The sequence below is a fragment of the Haemaphysalis longicornis genome, unplaced genomic scaffold (genome assembly GCF_048455015.1).
Source record: "Haemaphysalis longicornis isolate Haplotype H1 unplaced genomic scaffold, Haemaphysalis longicornis Haplotype H1 scaffold_2, whole genome shotgun sequence".
Classification (NCBI taxonomy): Eukaryota; Metazoa; Arthropoda; class Arachnida; order Ixodida; family Ixodidae; genus Haemaphysalis; species Haemaphysalis longicornis.
This window is the reverse complement of record NW_027526295.1, coordinates 43,117,936-43,141,233: the sequence shown is the minus strand read 5'-3', so window position 1 is coordinate 43,141,233 and position 23,298 is coordinate 43,117,936. Positions and strand designations below refer to the sequence as shown.

Below are 23,298 nucleotides of genomic sequence, written 5' to 3'. Positions count from 1 at the left end.
AACAAATACAATAAAACTCGATGTAACCGAACACATGTGTTGGGTAACAGTGAAGCGTGTATATATTAGGCTACCTTGCGATTAAAGTAAAAAAAAACTGGTAGAAATGGAAGTTTGCGTAGCGTTTTTGGCACGAAATCACACCCCATATAATGATGAAAATAACAGCGTCCGCTTATGGAGGCTGCATAGGCTAACGCAACCACACACTAGCCACCCAGTAAAATTGACAGTTGGGCTAGTTGGTGTTAATACATCGTTAAGTAGCGATTGAATCTGGACGACAGCAGAGAAGACACACACCACGGTGCTAGCTCGTAACTGATTTTATTACGCATAAGCACAAATATATACCCAGCATGAACACGTGCCCAGTTCAACCCCTCGAAAATGCGGTTTGATAAAAACAAGAGTAAAAGGTTACAGGATTACGATTCGATAAACACAAGAGTACAATGTACTTACAATAGCGCAATGTGTTCACTATTTGAGAACAGCAGCGTGCTGTGGCGGCACAACCTCCAATTGACACAAGATATAATTGAAGCTTACTATATAAGACAGAATGATGAAAAGTGTGTCAGCCACGCGTCGGTGGCATTAAATGAAAATGAATTTCTTTTCTTATCAAATGCATTACTTTGGGCGTTTGGTGGGTTGCGCGTTTATAGTGACCATTGTAATCTTGTGTTTATCGAATCGTAATCCTGTAACCTTTGTCATCTTGTGTTTATCCAACCGCACTTTCCAGGGGCTGACCAGGGCACGTGTTCATTCTGAGTATATATTTGTGTTTTGGCGTAATAAACTCAGTTGCGAGTTAGCGCCGTCGTGTGTGTCTTCTCTGCTGTCGTCCAGTTTCAAGCGCTACTTAACGATGTAACAGCCACACAAACATACGAAAGACAGGTTGTGGATGCACTTGAAATGTAACTGCGGAAAAGACGGTGCCCAAAAGGTAGAATGGATAGCCGGCGGTGCTCCGTTGCAAGAGCGATACTATAATCGAACGAAGTCTTCCACGCTCATGCACAACGATCCTGTCGCAACCCCCAAAAAAACATATTCCACCTGAGCGAGAGGCAGCGCAAGTACGTCTCAACGAAGATACAGTTTCGCATAATTCCAAAATGTTTTACACGTCACTGTTAATTCGCTGTACGCAAGTATTCCAGCCTTAAACCGAAAATACCAAATAGGAACAATCCTATGGTATAAGAATGAAATAACTGGTGGCTGCGCCAACACGACGGCATTACGAGTGCTTGTTCAGGCCCTTGCACCAACTAACCGGAAACCAGCAACTTGCGATTACTACTGCATTTAATATGTTTAGTAATGCCAAACACGACAGTAAGCAATTTTGAAGAAATATAAAACTGAGAAATATATCCTGTAACAGTACAAACGTGCCAAACTACTTCAAGGTAGTTTTTTGTTCCCGTGAAAGCGCTTTTAGATTTTGTTGTTTCAGAGAAAATATCTCAAAAAATGTTGAAAATGAGTTTTTACATTTACAGGAAATTTACCAGCTACCCATGCCCATAAGTAGTTCATGCTGCCCTGCCAGCAGTGTGTTTCTACCCGAACCGACAAAATTTCTAATAATGTTTGCATCCACGCTGCAAGTGACAGCGAATGCTGCTGTGCTATCGCAAATACTCACTCTAGCTTCATTTAAACACCTCTGTGTCATTTAAAGAGGGCATACTATCATATATATGTTACTCATTAAGGACTCCAGTTCTCGTAATATGAAGTTCCACGATTCATTTGAACGACAGAATGAGACACGAGTGTTCTAACTTTTAACTAATGAATAGCGTCGAACTTGCAAAGATAAAAACAGGAAAACAATACTTCGCAGGACAACTCGAAAGCTGTTGCTTGCTATCTTCCTGTAGGCGTCGCATAAATGATCTACCAGGGAAGTTGTAGCTTGTAGAACCTTAATAAATTACCTACTGACAACAACGCCCCTTCCATCGTGACAACCCACCAATGTTGTAACTTCGTGCGTTTTTTTTTGGTACGTGGTTCTGCCCGGTACATAGCGGTTTCTGGAAATCCTGTAGATTAGTGGTTGTTTTTGTCACACATTTTCAGCCCACCGAGGTCGCCGCTTCTAGTCGTCGAAGGAGGAGTCTTCCGGGTCCTCGAGGTCCACCCGGTCCTCCTGGTCCACCTGGTGTGCCCTGCCAACAGGCAGGCAAGGTGGGTACACTTTCATTTTTGTTTTTCAGCGCTCTCTATCAGTTATCTTCCTACATAACGTATTATTCGAAATAACGGTAGTCGTGCCATACGGTTAGTTAAAACGTATCCTGCAACATGGTTCCCGCCTAAAGGGATCTCCATAAAAATGGTATCTTCTGAAAGATTATAAGCCGTTTCGTAGATAATGTAAGAAGCCTTATAACGGTTTTCCAGATGTAGTTGAAAGTCTCTTTTGTACCTGATGTCTTGACCTTTTGCTGATTCTTCATTACATCGGGTTATTGCAGATATAAAAAAATTACTTCTCTGGTAGGACATAAATATAGGATATAGAGTGAAGATTTCCTCTACCAGGCCAGTGTCCTGCCATCAGCATTTATGCTCATCAATATGGGTTTGTCGCTCCCTCTTATAAGTTGTGTTCCTTCGCAGTGAGAGCAAGTTTTGATCACATCATGTGACACGTGCGCCGGCTCAACACAAAGGCGAATCCAGCAAGGGCTATCATATGAAGTCAACATCGTTGACTGCATAATCTAAATGTTTTTTTCGGAATTTGTAAAAGATTGTAATTACTTTTTAAAACTAAATTACAACAGTCACATCGATGGAGTACATGCCACAGAACCAATTTCAGAATAAGCATCCAATGAATGGTAGTCCTTTTGTTATATAGGAATTATTTGTGGGCTTTTATCAGCGCTTTTTCACATATATCGTTAAACCACAGCTATAAGTTTAAAGTCTGGTTACCCATATATTTGCCGTCGTTTAAATAAATATTGCTTCCCAAAGTGTCCGCACTTTTCGCTTTATCTTTGTAGTTTGGGGAAAGTATTTTTGGTTATAAAAAAGACCAATCGATACCAAAATTCTTCTTCTAATAACAGAACACTATCTGTTCTCTCTAAACTGCAGAAAACTATCAACAAAAAAAGTACTAAGGATGCACGACGCCTGCTTGTTTTTCTGGTACATGGTTTTTTGAGTCGTTTTGACGCACTGAATCGATACCAACTCGGCCTAGTGAAATTACTCCAGCAGGAGCATCAGGCCCAGACTTATGAGTTTCGTTGTATCGGCCCTGAGTGAGTTAGGAAAGTTTATTGCGCATGAAGTAAGAGGGCCACTCAATAGTGAAGTCGTCACGGTGGAAACTGGCATACGACCATGCCACCATGGTGACAGCATAAGTGAACCGTTCCCAAATAAAGGGGTGTAGCACGCATATTGTCGCATTTTTTCTACTTGATGACGTGAATGCTTAGGGAGACTTGAATGCAGAAGATGGAGAGAAACAGGTAGGGGAGCCTGAGTCCAGGACCATTTGAAATACACTCTCGCAGCAGTGGACGCGATATGGCGTTTGTATTTGCAAAAAGAGTAAATTAAGAATTGTGCAATCTTCTCTAAAAGAGAGATAATAAAAGGGGCATAAAAAGCCAACTAGGACGGAAAGTTTTAATTGAATTCATTTACTTAGCAATTACAGTATTGTACGACATACGGAGGTTCCGTGAAGCATTCCTGTGATACTTATACTTCACGGAGCCTCCTTAATTATCGCAAGAATAATTTTTGGCCTTAAACTGAAAGAATTAGGATACTAGAGACAAGCAGTTTCAACGTGCACCCTGTGAGAAACGACGGGAAATTCAGAGTGTCGCTCGAAAACAAATTGCTGTTTTACGGAATGATGTCGTCATTATAGAAGCTCCGAATAATGATTTCTCACCTAAACAGCACTAACGGTAAAATAAAAACATCTCGAACAATTCGAACCTAACAAAACATCAAACTTATAACCACACTAGAGAGACCACGAGTACTGCCATATCAACTGCCTAATTAAAAATAGAAATCTCAGAGTGGTCCAAATGATTAACGAAATCACTAATGCTCGTATTCGTGTAAGAAACACGCGACAATTGGAGAGAACATAGAGAATGGGAAGTTAAAAACTACCCGTTTAATGCTAGCTATTGGCAGTAACATTCTGCACGCAACTATCCGGTCAAAAAAGCAAAAAAAATAAACAACACGGATGACGTATTGAAAATAACGGAGAAACGTCACAGGAGTTCACGTCGTTGTGGTACTGACTTGACGAACACCCCTGATATTTCTGGAACCTGGCGCTGTTTGCCCGAGTTATATTTTAATTTATTTAGTTGTTTTTGCATTTATTTAACAATGAATTTTTTATTTTTCAATTATTTATTTATTTATTTATTGTTTTATTATTTAGTTGTTTGTTTAAATACCCACAAGGCCAAGGAAATTACAAGGGGGGGGGGGAAGGATCCAACAAAATATTAGTGTTGCAAACAGCCCCACATCGGGCTTACAGCATATCAGACATACAAAACATCTGTAGAATGCAGATATACACCACAAACAAGTGTCCATAAAATTGCTGAGTTCATTGAAGGAAAAGAAAAACTGTGCCAATGCCCTAAAGCTTGTCTTTGGGCTAGTTTTGTACACATGACACCTTAGGAAACACCGCGAGAAACTCGGACAGTGAGAGGGCAAACAGACACGCGCACTGACGAGCAACTGGTGAAATTTTATTAAGAGATGGCAATAAATAGAAGAAGGAAACAACGTGATCATACGCCGGCGCGAGAAAGAAAAGCAAGATAATCAAAGCCTAAAGAGCGGCGTCGGATATAAAAGGCGATAAAACAAACAAACATTCTTTTCACCTGGCCAGATGCTCAATCTCCCGCTCAAAGAATGCCACGGAAGGCGAACTCACGCATCCCTTCCTCTTATTGCCTACAACTGAAGCCTCAAAGATTTCGCGGGATCGGGTGTCACGGTACCGTTTTAAGATGCGGTTTTCGTTGAGATTGGGGTTGCCGTATTTGCAATTCTTGCCGTGTAAAGCAAGAGTGCACCTTGCTCCTGTGCGCATGTTATATGCTGCCTTGAGGGGCTAGCATTTTACCTCCAGTCAACTTTTGTAATGCACAGCCACAAGCTGTTACTCAAGCGAGAGGGAGTGTACATAGTCTTCTCGATAGCACCCGTGCTCAGCGACCTTCTTCTTGCTCTAGTTGGCAGGCGCCGGCAGTTCGTCATTCCTGACCTGGCAGTCGTACGAACGTTTCGGTATGTTGATGACTTCTTTGTGCTTTTCAAGGTTTGTGAATACCCATTGAGCCAAAGAGACAAGCTTCTGGAGGCATTTTATCTGTGTTAATGACCTTCCCATTGACGAGCGAGACGCCAGAAGACGAGAAGCTGCGATTCCTACACCTGGAATTAACCTTCGGCAGTCTCGTGTGTTGGCAATATTCTCCACGTTCACAAAAAAAGGAAATTTATCGTTCATTTCGGCACACTCGAAGGTGGTGAAACGTGGGATGGCCGTAGCGCCATTCAAAACGCACTGACTAGGTCCTGCCTTCCCACGATGACGAGGAGCTTGGACAGCCAGGTCAGCAGACTCACTTCGGCAGTGTAACCCACCCCATTGCTGCGCAGTTCAGCGGAGGCCGTTTTAAAGCGAGTGAGTTTGAAGAGGGCTACAACATGTAGCAAGAGAATGCCAGGTGCCACATCAACATCATCCCCAAGGTACACGGCGTTTCACACCCCCTGAAGAAGATAGGTGCGCCATGGTGAATGTTGGAAAGGATCCCAGGGCTACGTGTGGGATGAAGTATACAAAAAATTACATTAGATGCGTGGACTGTATAGTATACTAGATCACACTGTAATGCGGGCGGGTTTGTGTGGGCCAGAGTGGCAGGTGCGTTAACGACCGTCTTCGTGAGCACGCATATAACATGCGCACAGGAACAGGGAGCAATCTTGCCTTACACTGCAAGAATAGGAAAACTTCTTGCAGTGCTCAACGAAACCCCAAGCTCAAGGATTTGATTGATTGTAGGGTTTTAACGCGCCGACGCAACGCAGGCGATGAGGCGCCGTAGTGGAGGGCTCCGGATTAATTTTGACCACCTGGAGATCTTTAACGTGCGCCGAAATCTCGTACACACGGGCGTTTTTGCTTTTCACCTCCATCAGAAAAGCGGCCGCCGCGGCCGGGAATCGAACCCGCGACCTCGTGTTTAGCAGCGCAACGCCTTAGCCACTGAGCCACCGCGGCGGGTAAGCTCAAGGAAACACGCATCTTAAAACGGTACCGTGACGCCCGATCCCGCGAAATCTTTGATGCTTAAGTTGTAATAATTGAGGGAAAGGGATGCGTGAACTCGTCGTCCGTGGCACTCTTTGATTGGGAGATTGCGTATCGGGATATATGAAAATAATTTTTGTGTATTTTATCGCCATTTATAGCCGACGCCACTGTTTAGGCTTTGTTTATCTCACTTTTCTTTCTCGCACTAGCGTATGATCACGTTGTTTCCTTCTTCGGTTTATTGCAATCTCCTAATAAAATTTCACCAGTTGCCCGACAGCGCTCGTGTCTGCCCTCTCTCTGTCCGAGTTTTTTGCACTGTTTTCTAAAGTGTCAACTGCAACAAAACGCGTTTCACCAACTTCGAAAAGAATGAATCCTTTGATATAAGCGATACGATGTAGCAGGGAAAGTTGTTCCAGTCGCGGACGCTCTTGGGAAAAAAAGGCAACTGACACGATTCAGTGTTACCGAAGTATTCCCACAATTGAAATGCGTGACCCTTTCGCTTTGATGTATATTGAGGAGAAAACCGATATTTTTCCACTAGTATGCGAGTTTGAAGTATAAATTGCATGCAAAAGTTGTAATCGTAGTTTTTTACGGTGGGTTGTCCACAAGTCCCACTTAATTGTTCTTTCACTCCGGTCGCACTAAATTTGGCACCACATCCGCCGAAAACACAGCGCGCAGCGAACTTTTACAGCCTTTACAGATTCTTTTTATCACATGTTATCGGCGGATACCATTAAGTCGTGCATACTCCATGATTAATCTTACGTTTGCCTTGTACAGCAAGTCTTCAGATTCTTAGGAGAAGTCTTTCGCATTCTTACGAAGGAAACCAAATTCTGTACATTCTACAGTTGGCACATAGCCAACCTGGCATAGCCAGTCAAAACTGCGAGTAAAATAAACACCTAGGTATTTGTATTTGGGTACTTGACATAACCGTTCATTGTTCATAACATCGGATATTCCATTTCGGGTTTTTTCTTCTTGTAATCCTCCTAGAAACTTTTTTACGTTATTGAAAGTCATGTTAATTTTGATAACCGCTGGCTGATGCTGTCAAAAGCACATTGAAGCGTACCTACATCTTCATCCGATTTGATGTCTCTGTACAGCACAAAATCACCTGGAAATAGCCTCATTGGAGAGTTAATTTTGAAGGTGATATTTTTTCATCGAAATTAAAAACAAAACCAGAGCCAAAACTGAACCCTGTGGCATGCCTCGTGTGGCGTCCGCCAAGTTGGAACGTACTAAATTTAAGAGGACAAACTGACTTCTCGAGGCAAGATACGCCCTTACCCAGTTCACTATCAACAAACTAATATTATGGGTAGTGATTTTGTCAATACACAAGCTGCAGGATACCGCATCGAAAGCTTTCCCGAAGTTTAAGCACACACAGTCTATAGGCAATTTATTATCTCAAGCTTTAGCTGTACCGTGATCGAATTCGGTAAGAAAGGTGACAAAAGAGAAACCTTTACGAAAACCGGTTAAGCAGGCAGTTATGGTTTTGGTGCTCTACAATGTTACTACATAAGATATGCTGATGACATTTAGAAGCAACGCACTTCAAAGATACCGGTCGATAACTCTCGGTACTCTCTCGAGGATACTGTTGTCTCTACATTGTCTCGAGGATACTGATAAGATTGCAGTCGTCTATGATTAAGTATATGGCCACTGATTTTTCAAAGATAATTTTGAATTTTTAACTACAGGGAAGTGATCGCACGGTAAGCTTGAGATAGCTCTTGATAAGCCATCAGTGCCACCCGATGTCGAAAATTTTAATCCTAATAATTTTTAACGCCCCGCGTGGACAATAAAGTTCACTGTGTATGTCTGTTTGACCCCGCGTGGTCGTCACGATGTCGCCTATTTTTTATTAACCAGTATAACAAGCCTGCCTATTTTCTGCACCCAGTTGACAAAATGTACTGAAAACAGAACTGAAGTACTCATTAAGATACTGTGCACTGTGCACCCAAAAAGCACAAGCCATCATTATAATAAATATTTCTGTAGCCGCAGGAAACGCTTATACTGTAGCACTTGGGAAGTGGTAAATGCCTATAAAAAATAAAAAAAGCCAAACCTGGAAGGTGTACAAAATTACAGCGGTTCCGTATTATGCTACGGCGGAGACATAGTAAGCAAACCGATAGCAGAGCCATTCTTGTAAGACGGAGTACTTTAAGGTACCACCTTCCTAACGAACCAAAGATGATTCCAATGCACAATGAAGGGGATGTTACGTATCATAGGAATACCATGCCTATATTACAACTTTTTTACAAGTGTTATACTTAAAATCATAAGCGACACATTAGACATTAAGCAGTAGAAATACACGCCACTTTTAAGAAAGAGAATTTTTAAAGAGAATTTCCTTTCTGTTAATAGATAATCTCAAGCCCGAATATTTTAATGATCCTTTTCATATGGGATTACTAGATTATGAAAAGGCGCTTGACGAAGTTGGAACCTATGCAGTAATTCACGTTTACGTGTTGGTGGTGTATATGAGGGTTGGTTAGCGCAGTTCCAAAATATTCAATGTTGGATACGCGAAAACAACACGACGTGTAAAGGCTCAGATGGCTGCCCAGGTGGGTGCCCTCAGAGGGAAGGGTGCACAACAACGGCATAGTCATTAGAAAATTATATACAGCCTCCCTAGAAAGGGCGTTGAAAGCGCGCGTTCAGGGAAAAAAAGTTAAAGGAGTTCCACTCAAAGTGAGAGCTGTCGGCAGTGCAGAGAAGGGATTCGCCAGGAGGGCTTTGGGGCCTTTGTCCGCTCTTTGCTACCACCCCTCCCGCTCTCCCCGTTCTGTATCACTCCTCTCTTGATGATTTGAACAGAGGTTCATTCAATGCAATTTTGCCACCTTCGCAGTGCTTGTACGCCCTCTCCTGGGAAGCTCGCACACTTTTTTGTCTTTGTTTCTTTTTCTGCCAGAAAGAGCACAGTGAGGGTCTGCTCTTTTTGTGCTTGCCTTGATCTCGCACGTGATGGAGCCATTCTGTGTCTATTTGAACGAGTCTTTCTTGTCTCTTGCGGCCACTTTTTTTCGCTTACTATTGAAAAAAACCAACGAAACGATCATTATAAGTAAGTAAACTAGACGACGTCCGGTTAAGTACTTATGTTTTGCCTCAAATGTATTAGCCGTTTTCTTTCCGCTAAATAACTGGGACATGTATGACCACTGTTAGCGGTGCCTCGAGTTTCGAACGGTTCTGCTTATATAAACCGCTTGTTCAAGTATCCTTAACAATTTTTAGCCGGAAGGCTAAATGGAGCAACAAGCGGGTATCTTTTAGAAACCTCTGTTCGGGTGCTTGACGCCGAGTGACACCTTGGCCACGGACGAGCCTCGACGACAAACCGGGAACCTAAATTGTTCCGTACATAAAATCAGAGGTACTGTCCGGAGAAAACGTCTGGGTTTTACGCGTGCGGCAGCCTAAAGGCATCGCTTCGCCATCATGTGAGGGAGTGTCTGCAGCTGAGACACTGGTTTGAACACATGTTCGTTGGCTCGCATGAGTTGATACGCTGTCAATAGTGACCTGGGCCGGACAAATTTGCTTCGACTGCGCTTTTGTTGCGCCTTTTAAAGCATTTGGCAGAGACAGTCTCAGCGCTGTAACAAGAGCAGAGTGATGCGTCGCCCGATGGTGCCTCTTTTGTTACTCCTTATCATGAACTCAAACATACGACATGCTTCACTCATTCAAGTCGCGGCCATTAATGTGTTTATTCTTAAGTACCAGATCTCGCGGGAATCACAACGAGGGTAAGAAGCAATAACAAAAAAATGAACGCTATCCGGCCCTGCGAAAGTGGATGTCAAGCGCAGTTGTTGTAAACCCCTGCAAATGCTGATGGGGGAGGGTATGAAGTGTTCCTCCTTGTCTCGGCAGGCTTGATGCTTTCGCTCGGCTTCCCTGGCGGCAAATTCTGCGTCCTGACTCATGCATTCGGCGTCTTGGGCGATAACTGCTGGGTCCATGCTAGCCCGAGGAATGCGCTAGCCCACGAATGACGCCAACCTCACTCTCCTTTTGTGAGAAGCTGCAAACGTAATCGTTATTTATTTATTACTTATACCTACAGCGCCGATGTGGCATTATTGTAGGGGGGTTACAATCTTGATGCATAAAGCAATCACAGAAAAAGGGCAATACACAAAAGGGCTACATCACTTAAAAATACATTGGGGGAGCATAATACACAACTGTTACATGTTACATCACAAAATCATCGACGGCAGTGTGAACATCAGATGTGGCAACTACTTCACTGGGTAGAGCATTCCAATCTTAGGTCGTTTTAGGAAAAAAAAAATGAGTATTTAAAGACATCAATGCGGCTCTGATACGGTCTACGTTTTCTTGGGTTATCTCGTCTAGGAATGATGTAATGAGGTTCTGACAAAGCGTGCTGCTCGTTTTTAGGCGCGCTGTAACTTATCAATATTTGTATTAGTAAATCGATCCCATGATTGGCAAGCGTATTCTAGCACAGGCCTAATATTAGTGGTGTACAACGTTTCCTTCAAACCTGTAGGGGCGTAGGGGCGTGTTTAAAGGCGTGTTTACCAGAATAGGGGGGGGGGGGTGAAAGGGATTGAAATTCACCGGTGCCTCATCATTCATCATGTGGTTTCCATGCTTGCTTTGTCTTTTTTTTACACTAAAAGCGAGCTCTTGCTGCACGACTGACGCATGCGCTCAGCGTCTTGGGCGACAACGGCAGGGTCCTGCGTGAATGTTTTGTTCAAAACAGGAAACGTTCTGACAAAGACGAGGCTAACTTCTTCGCTGTAAAACAGCGAGACTACATCCGAGTGATAGCGCGCCCAGAGATAGTAACTGCCAATTCAGAGGCTATGCGGGACCGCTTTTGAAAAGAATCTCAACTCGTGCAGCCGAAGCGACATCATTGGAGTGTAAGTTTACCAACAGTGTATCAGCTTATAGGAGCGAACGAAGATGCCTGCAGGTAACATATGCCCCTCGGCTGCATGTGCACTATCGCCGGGTGTCGCTGCAATGGGTTTCGGGCACTACTCGCTTGGAATACAGACATTTGCCCCCGACAGTGCGTAGAAATGAGGAAAACAGTCGAATACGGATATGTCGAACTGCAAGGGGATCGCGAAAGAGTTCGATATATCGATAATTCGAAATATAATATAGGTCCATCTGAAACCTATCCGAAAACCCCGCACATCACTCATAGCGCTCCCAAGTCGCGACAAGCGGTAGCTCACCCATTGGTTCTTCACAGCACGAAAAATTCGGATAATGGCGCATGGGAATGCTGACTGCTCGCTGAATTTAGTCTCGAGGCACTCACGTTCATTGCCCGCGGTAACAGAACAACCTTCCTCTGGAGCCGCGCAACAAGGCTGCTTTGCACACGACACGCACCGGAACGGCCGGGCCTTGTCCACGCGGCTCTCCCTTTTACAACAGGTTTGATGCCCATTACCGCACTCAGAAATACGAGATCCGCAGCCGACATCATTTCACTGGCCTGCACCCATCGAAAAATGTCCACTAAATCCAAAATTTCGTCACTAAATCCACATTTTCCCGTGACCGTGGCTCCGAAAGGGTTGCGGCGTACAAAATAAACACGCACCATGCCACATAGGTCCTCCTGCGCGAGCCGCCACTGGTAATCACTGAAGCAAGCTGAAAAAAAATGCCAGAATCCTAGCGCTTCCAACTGGTTTCGCCCTCCTTTATTGCCTTTAGCACTCAGTAACTCCCCATGCTCGCGGTGCCACACGGCTGCTCCCGTGCCAGCGTGCGAGCAGGTTGTGAAGCATGGGGGAATAGACGTTTGTTGAAGGCCACTGAAGCGACGTGGTGGCGCCTCCTCATCTTCGACCAAGCAGCGCCCGCGAGACGTCATCATCATCGCTACCAGCCAATCCGGAGAAGCGCACTTTGAGGGGCACCTGCGGTGCAGCATTCGATATATAGAATGTGTTTGTGGTGTGAAGTTCGATACACGCGTACAACAACGCTATATATTTGCGTAGGATTTCCAAGGGAATGTTCAGACTTTAATATATACACAATAATTTGACATATCCGTGTTCGACTGTACTTGAGCAAATTATGGAGATGACATCGTCTCATTCGGTCATACCAGGTAGGAAATAAAGAACCTGCTTCGAGAATTCTGTACAGAATTTTTTATTGAATCTAGGTTAGATTGAATCTAACATAGCAGGCAAACCAGTTACAAAGGTATCTAATCTGCGTATTTTGGGTCTTACAATCACCAAAATAGATCAGGCCTCCACACCATAGCCCCACCACAAAGAACGCTTAGCCAAATGATGCACTGAATACATCGCGTATCCCATAGATACTTTGAATTGCAAGGTAGGCACCTTGCGCATGGTAGGGGCGGTGCTGGTCAGCCGGATCGACTACGGTACACCGTAGGTGGCTCTCAAAACAAACGAGAAGGCAAGATTGAATATGGTAATCTGGCAAGCGTCTAAAAATGCCCTAGGATCGCCTTCCAAGACGTCGACAAAGAAATTACTTCAACTCAGAATGCACAATACCTGGGAAGTTATTGATGAAGCCCATCATACTTCTCGAATAGAACGACTCTAGTTAACGCCCACAGGAACAGTCACCATAAGAAGATTGAACTATGCAACGCCGCCAGCACAAAAACATCAGGTTACGATTCCTAGAAAAACATCACAGTAACGCTGCTACCACGACACGTGGACCCAATTTACACTCAAGCTCGCCGCATCACATGAACCAGTGTCACAAACATAAAGTATGACTAAACCCGATGACAAGGCACATTCACACGTCACCTTATCTTCAACGGCCAGCCCACGCGGTATGCGTCACCAATACAGCAGGTAAATAATATCCACCACCACCGTCCGTGCAAAACACACACACACAAAAACGGCGACGAAGTAGCTGTTGACCGAAGCGCAAGGACTATGAAGGACGCCACCACAGTGCTAAGGGAATGGCAAGCAGCATGCCGCAGTAATTTATCCCTCCACCTCACCCCTCAACCTCAAAACCTAGGCTTGGCTCCTTGAAATACAAATCCTCTGGGTATCTGGACAAACATACCTCGCTGGTAATGAGGCGGCCCATGCTGCTGCCCACGCCCGTGTACGCCAGACCATTATCTGCGAGGGAAAAGCATCCCCTGCTGCTCCAAAGACGGTAGCTCTGGTTAAATATGAAGATGTTCTGGCCTATCACCGCCAGAGCAGAATAATATTCCCGGCTGCACATCTACAGTTATCCAGACAAGAAGCCACCAGCCACCGAAGACTACACACAAACTCTTATTATCATCGCACCCTTCTTCATGCCATCTACCCCAAACTATACACGGCCACGGGTAATTCCAGCCTCTTAGCCGGCAGCGTAACCTCTCAAGTATGGGAGTGCATACAAACACCAGGCCTAGCCCTCAACTCTTAGACCTTTCACGAGCAGTGGGTGGCTTGCATGAAAAGTCCACACCTTGGTACCCTGAACATACTGATGAAGAAGGCCTGGACTGCCAGCCAAGACCAGGGCATCCTGGACTAGGGACGCCCCCATCGGGCAGGTGCCCTAACAGCAGCACCACCGCTCTTTAAATGAACATTTATTCCTCCTCCTCCTTGGTTCCTTGAAGGTGCCGAACAAATTCTCGACAAAGTTAATACCTCGGTTTATCTTGGGCAAGTTATTATGGCTGATACCAGTCGTAAAAAGTCCGTTAAACGCGAAAAAAGGTCGATGGTTATGTGAATTCCAAAGTAGTAAGCCTAATGCTACGAAAAAGCTGGAGTATGACCAATGTGATTTTCAGGGACAAAATTTGGCGTAGAAATTTGGCGCCTTAGGAAGCCCGTTAAATGAAAACTGGTTTCTGCACATCAAGCAAAGGCAAAAAATATTAGGGGTAACACTTGAGTACAAGAAAAGAGCAGCTTGGATTAGGGAAAAACTGGAATGGAATAGGATCTACTTGGAAATAAGCAAGATAGGTGTGTTGACAGGAGATGTAATCTGGATTACGAACAACTGGTATACTACGGAATTGGTGATGCTCATCGCCATCATCATCCTCGTGTTTGTTTATTGCAGAATGAAAGCCTCTCACACGAGCTAGCACAAATGATTCTCTGACAAAAATTTTCTCTGTTATTACCTGCATCAAACCTGCCTGCGATTCCTTTACAATCCGCTGACAGCCCCTCCGTTAAGCGTAAGACCAACCGTCAAACCGATACGAATAATGGGTGGTAGGGGAAGTTAAATAATGTAGGGACGAAGCCTGAAACTTGGAGAGATACGAACTGTGCTCGGTAAATTCACGGCAGGCATGGCAATAAATATGATAGTGGCAATGTTGATGACGACGGTTATGATGAGGATGACCATGGGCATATTACTGCATTCCTACGCTTCTGATAGCCTACCTGAAAACAAAAACAATAGCCTCTCAGAACCGCTGGTGCATAAGACCGCTCATGAAACCAATGTCTGGCGATGTTCTCATGTTTTTGCAGTGTGAATGCGGTCAACTCGGGCCACCAGGACCACCTGGGCTGCCGGGCCTTCCTGGAATTCCGGCGCTCGGTGAGAACAGAAGCAAGAAATTTGAAAAGACCAAATTCTGTGATAATTTGGCGCAGCTAATGGCACACATATCCTGCCAGCTAGTTTTTTCCCACGCATAAAAAAAGCCCTATAGACATCGAAATGTCATGAGTTAGGAACAAGGGCACTTGTTACCTCAATGCCTAAATTATAGATCATTTAGGTGAAATTGCGAAATCAAATACTTGAATACGGCCTCCTCCCAACGCTTTGTACTATTTTTTCATGAGTTTATTCTCAGGTCATTTTCATCCATCTCTTACCATGCATAGGATTAAACGCGTTGTCGATGGTGGGAAATTTAGGACTTAATAGGAGTTTTGCGATTTGCAGTAATATTAAGACAGGAAGAGTAGGCGGCCTACCTAATGACGATTTCTTCTAGGCTTAGCTTGCTGTGACCTAAAAAGTAAGGCCAGAAGAGTCAGTGCAGTTCTTGAAAACAGGCACGTCAATGCCACACCAAAACTATAGATTTTACCGCGGCGAAAAAAAAAACATTTTTCAGATAGGCTTTTTTCTTATCACTCCTTCACCTGCGCGAAAACGTCCCTACGTTCTCAAAGTTTATTCACATCAGAATTGATGATTGAACTGCTTTGACGCTTTTATATAAGTAGGATATACTTAATAGCAGATATAAATAGCCGCTAAGACCTAAATATTCTGGTTGAAATGGGATTACGCAATGTAAAGGATTTGGAAAGAAAGGAGACGCACCATTTAAAACGCATACATAAAAAATTTAGAAATAGCATTATTAGTAGTATAAAGATGGGCACGCACCCCTGGAAAGTGATAAAACAACGGATGCGTCACAGCATTGAGCTCTTGTTCGCTCACGTCGGGGTAAGCTGTTACAGACCTTCTCTTCGAACAATTTACTGTGCACTGAAATTTTATGCTTGCAAATAATCAAAGATTTTAGCTAACAAATATACAATATACCCCATCTATATTTGGAACTGTCTCATTTGTCTCATTTGCCATCAGTCTCATTTATCTTGTCATGGCACAGAAATAAGCTTTCATTTTTGAATGACCTAATGCTATCTATTATTTCATGAGTCCCCTTCTTCTTTTTGCTCTTCTTCTCTTTACGCTTATTGTCCTGATTCTACAAGTCACTCCTCCGTTACAAAACAGCCCTGCAAGTTGCGAATGTCCGATTGGGGATGTAGGGTTCTCAGGTTCACCTTAACTAAGGGGGTTGGGTATAAGAAGGTTGCGGAACATCCTGGCTCACTTGGGCAAATGTTATTTCAAGCGCAATTTTGAGGAATGGATGTTCATGGCTGGGAGGAAACATCTGTACTCAGTTACGGCGACACTGAAAGCTGCGCTGTTTTGTGCCTAGTTTTCCACATCCTTCTCAGGTACTACCCTTGTCATTAATTATACAGGTAAATCTGGATGTAACGAACTGTTATGTAACAAATCCTTGGATTTAGCGAAGACTTTCGATACCTCATTGAAGTCTTTCGATTCCGTGTCTTTCAATCCGAATTCTTTCGATTCCGTGTAGTGCCTAAGCTCCTGAGGTAGCAGGAGGCGCAACTCACGCAGTTTTCGCTGTGACATAAATTTGTGAACGGGGAGTTCACCTTCACTGATTTCTCGCATTTTGGCTTCGTTTGTTCTTCATTACCGGGCAGCCTTAACTCGAAGCCTGCATATAACGAAAACTTAGATGAAGCGAAAAACTGCGAACTTTTGTCAACTTCGTTAAATCCAGGTTTACCGACATATAAACTAGGCTTGACGCAAGACTTAGTAGGTATAGCTAAAGTAGAATGTTACTGTATCATAACGTCACGCAATACAGCGGAAACCAAATTTTTTGTATAAATATGGTTAATCATAGTAAACGTCGCTTCGCAGTAAATCACAAGGAAACACACAGTAACGGGGACAGATGAGCGTTGGTAAATATAAGGCCGCGGACTTTGCCCTGCATGCCTTTATTTTAGATGGTCTCCTTCCCAGAAATTCTCCTGTCATCGAAAACAATGTCTATCGAAGATAAACCGTGTAGTATAGTGGAGCCTAGCTGGCACCATCTCCACGTAAAACCTGCTTGCACTGCGCGCCATGCAACCTAAGGAAAAAACGCGCACTCCGCTTCGAGGAAAGGGCAACAACTATTTTGGGCGACGTACTGGCGCAAAACAAGCTGATTTCGAAGCATGGTTCCCAACAATATTACTAGGCAATATTGCAAACACTAGCGAAAAGCCACAGTGCCTAGGGTGATCTATGCATACGAGCGTGAAAAAAAAAGTCAGCCAGAAAATTAAGTGACGCCTTCGAGTCTACAGGTGACAGCTCTGAATACGGCCTCGACGCGGGAGTGTCCACGGAAGGCCTGCTGGTGAGGCACACAACAGCCTGGCGAGATGCGGCGTCGTTCCAGAAGTCGTCTTCTGCCTTGCCCGTCGGAAGCCTGGCGGTCATCATCGAGCCCGACGAGCTGCTGGTGAAACTTCCCCAGGGGTGGAGGAAGCTCATGGTAAGAGTGAAGAAGCGCGGTAGATAACTATGCAAGACCAACCCCAATTTTCATGCCTGGGGATGTAATGCATACATTGAGTGCGGAATGAACATATAAATAAATCATTTCTTAGCCTCCCCATAAAACGGTGGACCGCATTTGTGCTGGTGCATAGACCAAAAAGAAAAAGACCAAAGACGCCATCTTATTACAACGTGTTGACGACAGGTTATATTTCAGTAAAGTAAAGCCGATAACGGATTATGAAGAGTGGAAACTACACCGGTTGCCACGCGCACGAGCTTGCGGCGAGCAATCAGCTCCTAAGGCCAGTGACCAGGGTTCGTAATGCTGGCACGCACACAAATCCGCAAAAAAAGTTACCTGTTCCACAGCAACTTGAACTTGTCAACGTTCAACGCGCGAAGTCTGTTTAGCGAAGGTAGTTTAGCTGGACTATTAGAGGAGCTCCCGGACAGACATTAGGTGGGATATTGTAGGGTTAAGTGAGGCTTCAGGGAACTGAGTAGGGGGGTCTATTCTATTCTACCAGTTAGCTCACGACAAGGAAGAACACGTGGTGGGATTTTTCATCCACATTGAGATAGCAGGGAATGTGTAGTAATTCTCCAGTACTAACCGAAGGGTCGGAGTCGTTGTGATCCAGCGAAACAAGCAATACAGGCTAAAGATGGTACAAGTTTATGCACCGACAGTTGTCTACGATGGCGATGCGATTGATAGTTTCTACGAAGACTTCGAATTGACAAGAAACAAAGGAACAACACAAATCACAATTGTGACGGGAAACTTTAACGCAAGAGTAGGTAAAAATGGCTGGGAGAGTGGTCATTGGGCAACCTGGAAATAGACACTTGCAATAGCGCTGGAGATACACTGGTTTGATTTGGGAAAAGAAATATCCTGAGGCCAATGAACACATTCTTCCACAAACGAAGGAATAGCAAATGAACATCAAAAAGTCCCAACGGCAGAACAAAGAAATGAAATTGAATTCATTTTAAGTGGCACGCCAGGTATTGTACATGACGTGGAGGTGTTAAGCAAAATTCAGAGCATCGGCCATGGATGATTAGGTGGAAAATACGGCTATGTTTAAAAGAAAAGAGAGAAACTGGCAAAACGTAAGAAACCACCAGGTATTCCTGAAAATCAGGTCACAGGAGTTCAAAATAACACCACAGAATAAATTCGCGCTTTTAACTGATTTGAAAGACGAGAGCGTTGATACGCTAAAGGACAACCTAACAACTGCAATCACAAACCCGGCAGCATCTGTGGGAGAAGCAGCATGTAGGAAACATTGTGGTAGGCTAACGTGGAAAAAAAGGGAACTTATTGCGATATATAACAGCATGAAATTGTAGAGTACGAGTGGTCAAATCGAATTAGGGGATGTGTCCTAATTGACTAATAAAAGTAAAAATGGAGGGACATTTATGCCTACACCATGTACAACATGCATACAGGAGGAAGCTTGAACCCAACAAAGAGGAAGCTGGCTATTGGCAGAGACAGAATGTAGGAACTCAGACACGAACAGCGCAACGTGTCGCGCAACAGGAACAAGAGAATAAAAGCAGCATAGCGATTCTACACAAGGCTATACTCCAGTGACGTTGGCCGAGGGAAAACAACTGAACCCACAAGCTTATCTTGTGATATCCCGCTAGTATTTAAAGAGGAAATAGAAAGAGCGCTGAATTGTATGAAAAGAGGAAAAGCTGCCGGAGAGGATGGCATAACCGCGGATCTTCTATAAGAGGGTGGAGATATTGTACTGAAGAAGCTTGCTAATCAATCCTCAGAATGGTTAAGATCGTTAAGTATAATAAAAGTGCACATGGCCTGGAACAACGCCAACATAGTTCTGATGAACGAAAGGGAGGTAAGAAAAATCATAAAAATTACCCACCCGAGAGCCTACTGTCGATTCCTTACAAGATGTTTACCAAGATAAGAGTTAACCGCATAGGTGAGAGCCTTGATTTTTAACAACCGAGGGAGCAGGATGGGTTTATGAAAGATACAGTACAAGGCACATTCATGCTATCAATCATGTAATACAAAAATCTTCAGAGTATAATGAACCTCTTTGCATGCCATCTATAGAGTACGCAAGAGCGTTTAATTCAACAGACACCGGACATTTCATGGGGGCGTTAAAAACACCAAGGAATAAAAGAGACCTATATATGACTCCCAAACGAAATATATCAGGAATGTACGGACAGCTTAATCCTGCACGAGCAAAGCTAAAACTTCCTGATCCAGAAGGGAGTGCAACAGGGAGATACCATCTCAACAAAATTGTTAACAGCATGTCTGGAAGGGGTATTCAGGAAGCGTGACAAGCAAAATACGGGTTTACGGAGGAAGAGAGAACACGAGTCATCTGAGGTTTGCAGATAGCGTATTCTTGCTCAGTGAATCGACAGAACTGCAAAAAGTGGTAGAAGATGTACAGCTTCGCCGTGGGGTTAAAATAAGTATAAGTAATTTAATTTATAATGAATAAGCATGGTGAAAGCGCCTTCTTCAGCATAAGCAGCGAAGTACTGGAACAAGTGGAAGAATATAGGTGCCTTGGACAGGTGGTCAGTGCTGATTCCCACCACAAGAAAGAAATCTGGCGCACAATAGGAACGGTTTGTGACGCACTCGGCAAGCACGCACAAATAATGATACCAAAACTACCTCTATACCTAAAAGATAAGTATTTACACCATGCTTTCTAGCGCTCATGATATATGAAGCAGAAACTTGTCCCCTTACCAAACGACTGGAAAACAAACGTAGGTTGGCGCCACGAGCCATGGAGCGAATAATGACAGGAGTAACACTACGGGACAGGAAACGAGCATCCCTGATCAGGGAGCAAACTCGAGTAGAAGATATCATAGTTCCCATTTAGGCCGGCCATGTCGTGATACGGACGGTGAACAGGTGGACCAGGAGGTTAAAGGAGTGGATACCAAAAGGGGGGTCTTGAAGAAGGGGAAGGCCATTAACTGGACGGAGAAACGAATTAGAAACGTCAGAGGCCAAGAATAGAATGGCGCACCGCAGGGCGGGAGCTGGTTGAGGTCAATGGGAGAGGTCGTCATCTTGCAGTGAACCTAGATGGCTGTTGACTATGGTGCTATCTCACAAGGATGCATGAGAGAAAAACTGTTTTTTCGTATCTTCTGCGGTGTCCGTAACATGAATGAAGGTAATTTCTTGCATTCAAGTGCAGAAAAGACGTCAGTTACTGCCAGATCAGTCACGTAAGGGTTGATCTATATTATGTGAATGCTATTAATTGCACCACCTTCTCACACACCCAAAAATTTCCACATGGTCCGCAGGTTCCATCATGATCCATATGGTCCAGAGGTTTCGACCAAATGTTTCAACATGGTCACGTTGACTGCCGAAGGAAGGGCTCTCAAAGGGGTCTACAGCCACTCGTGTATCTCCTGTTTGGGCTTCAACTAATGCGCTCGGCACGGTCGGTATCAAGTAGACGTCCTTTAACAAGAAGAATTTACAGAATTTACAACAAAGTCGGCGCAAACACGAAACTCCCAAGTAACCAAGCCCGCTTTGCTGTACTAGATGTAATATGATATACTGAAATCACCTGTTAGGCTTAGTTAATTTCCCTGCACCAAACACTTTAGGCATGACCGCCATTCCTTTCGAAATATCAGTGGTTGCATATGAACGCCATCGATCAAAGCCCCATCAAAGAATTCCCGTGAGCAAATCCACTGGCTGGATATTGCATGCCCGAAAGCTGCCCTTGAAGACACAGCTACGAAGCGACTATGAACAAAAACTGTAATAATGCCTCCTCGGCAAAATGACCGCGCCAAAATAAGTAACTGTAGCCTCGTGACGTCAAAAAGCCTGGAGGTGTTCGCAATATGCATTTTAGTGATTATTAGGATATCACCACAAACAACTGCAGGTGGGAGAAGACTTGCAAATTCGTCCTTATGTTTTTAGAGGCAACCAATATTTATATTAACCAATATCAGATCCTGTTCACCTTTAGTCAGCCCATTGATAAATAAAAGTTAATGGCTTTGCAAACATTTTCGGACTGTCAGGTATTGTGATAAGTTGCACGAGGGGTGCGTTGTCCTTTGTCGGGCAGAAGGTGTCCCCGCCCTTAACAACACTCGTAGAGTGGTAAAAACCTACAGATGTGTTTGGTCAAATTTTCAACTGAAAACTGTGTTGGTAACGCGCCTGATAACAGTAAGAATATTATTGTGTTTAATTTCTGTATTCCGTTCAATAACCATGTTAATAACTGAACGTGCATTTTGTCATTCGGTTTCAGGTGGGCGCCCCACCAACATGGGCACAAGGAAACAACTAAGGAGCTGGTTGAGGCAGAAATCTGGTCAAAATAACTTGCATGGCTGTAGCCTGTTTTGAAAGATGCTCGTTTTTTTCAAGCATATTGCAATAAATGACAATGAGGAATAAACCGTGAAGATTTGCGTATGAGTCAGATTTCTTAGGTGATTTTGTCCGTTTGGGTCCATGAAGCTGAAGAAAGCGGCCGTCTGGAGATTATTGCCCAAGGCTGTGTTATAGCATTTAGGCTTCACCAGGGAAATCTGTAGCTACGAGCGCAGACAGCTGCCGTGTCGTTTCACAATAAAATCAACACAATTTATTTATTCAATTTTTATTTATGCAATGAATGGATAGAAAAACCGACAATTATGGTGCCAAAATATTCTATTATTCTTCAAGAACGTCCCCATGAAGTGACATCCTCGGATGCGCTTCAGAAATCATTTAAAAATAGCGCCGAATGCGCCACAAGTGGCCCCGCCAAGTCACTGCAAGTTTCGAGAGATGTTAAGTGTTATTTACATTGTTATTTTTTTTGGAACACGTGTGATAACGTTTATTTTTACACTTAGAAATATAGCACACAGTTGATTTTTTGGTAGTTAACTGTAAACCGCAATAGCGCAGCGTTGTGTGCGCCATTACGTTTCGCATGCATGGCGAAATGCTTGTTTACGTCAGGTCGGTCGCCTATTATTCTGTTGGCGCGCATGCAATTGGTTTCTTTTCTAACATATTTGAGTGATCATTTATTCCTGAAGTCACTTTCCCAGTAGCATTGCCTAGCTTTTCGCAGAATTTGAGAAAGAAGCTACGATTTGAAAAACATGAAACGAAAAATTTGAAGTACAATTTCTCAAAACACCATTTTAGCAGAGAAAAGAAACATTTTCTCTTCGACATTTTGAGTTTTGGAAACAATTTGTGTGTCAGTTCTTTATCAATGCGGTATACACATTCTGAACCAGAATGAGCATGTTCGCACAAATTTTGTTGTATTCACACCTCTTTCTCCTCAGAATTACTAAGGGTGTGTTTGTGCAAGTTATATATATATATATATATATATGAATACATATATAAATAGTACATTTAAAATGAATGGTTACGGACAGCATTATTTCTGATTCAGAAGAAAGCTAGAAGCATTTAACGCACAGAGAAATAGATTCAGCCCTGAGGCTGTAAAAACAGTTTTTAAATATTCGTTAAGCCGAAGAAGAAACCCATAAAACTGGTAATATTTTAAAACTATTGCAGTTTTCAGTATGAAATTGTACTGCTAAGGAGACAGCTATTATGCATATCCTCTAAGATTTTAAGTTGATAGCTCCAAAAGCAGCGAAGATAGCGGGAGACGTAGTTGAACACCTAC

The 23,298-nt window shown here is 43.6% G+C and overlaps 1 protein-coding gene across 1 annotated transcript; it reads left to right on the top strand.

Annotated features, from left to right (window-relative positions):
* Positions 1–359: 359 nt before the first annotated feature.
* On the top strand, positions 360–22,060 carry LOC144167927 (uncharacterized). Its single transcript, XM_077697050.1, has 5 exons — positions 360–367; positions 2,076–2,214; positions 14,965–15,034; positions 17,374–17,564; positions 21,901–22,060. The coding sequence occupies exons 1-5, from the start codon at positions 360–362 to the stop codon at positions 21,937–21,939; spliced, it is 447 nt and encodes a 148-aa protein (XP_077553176.1). The 3' UTR covers positions 21,940–22,060.
* The last annotated feature ends 1,238 nt before the right edge of the window (positions 22,061–23,298 follow it).

Bases quoted from the DNA above. Each gene is read 5' to 3' on its own strand.
- LOC144167927 (XM_077697050.1), top strand. The intron at 15,035-17,373 runs GTGAGAACAGAA...TCGAGTCTACAG, and splicing joins TCCTGGAATTCCGGCGCTCG to GTGACAGCTCTGAATACGGC. The intron at 17,565-21,900 runs GTAAGAGTGAAG...ATTCGGTTTCAG, and splicing joins AGGGGTGGAGGAAGCTCATG to GTGGGCGCCCCACCAACATG.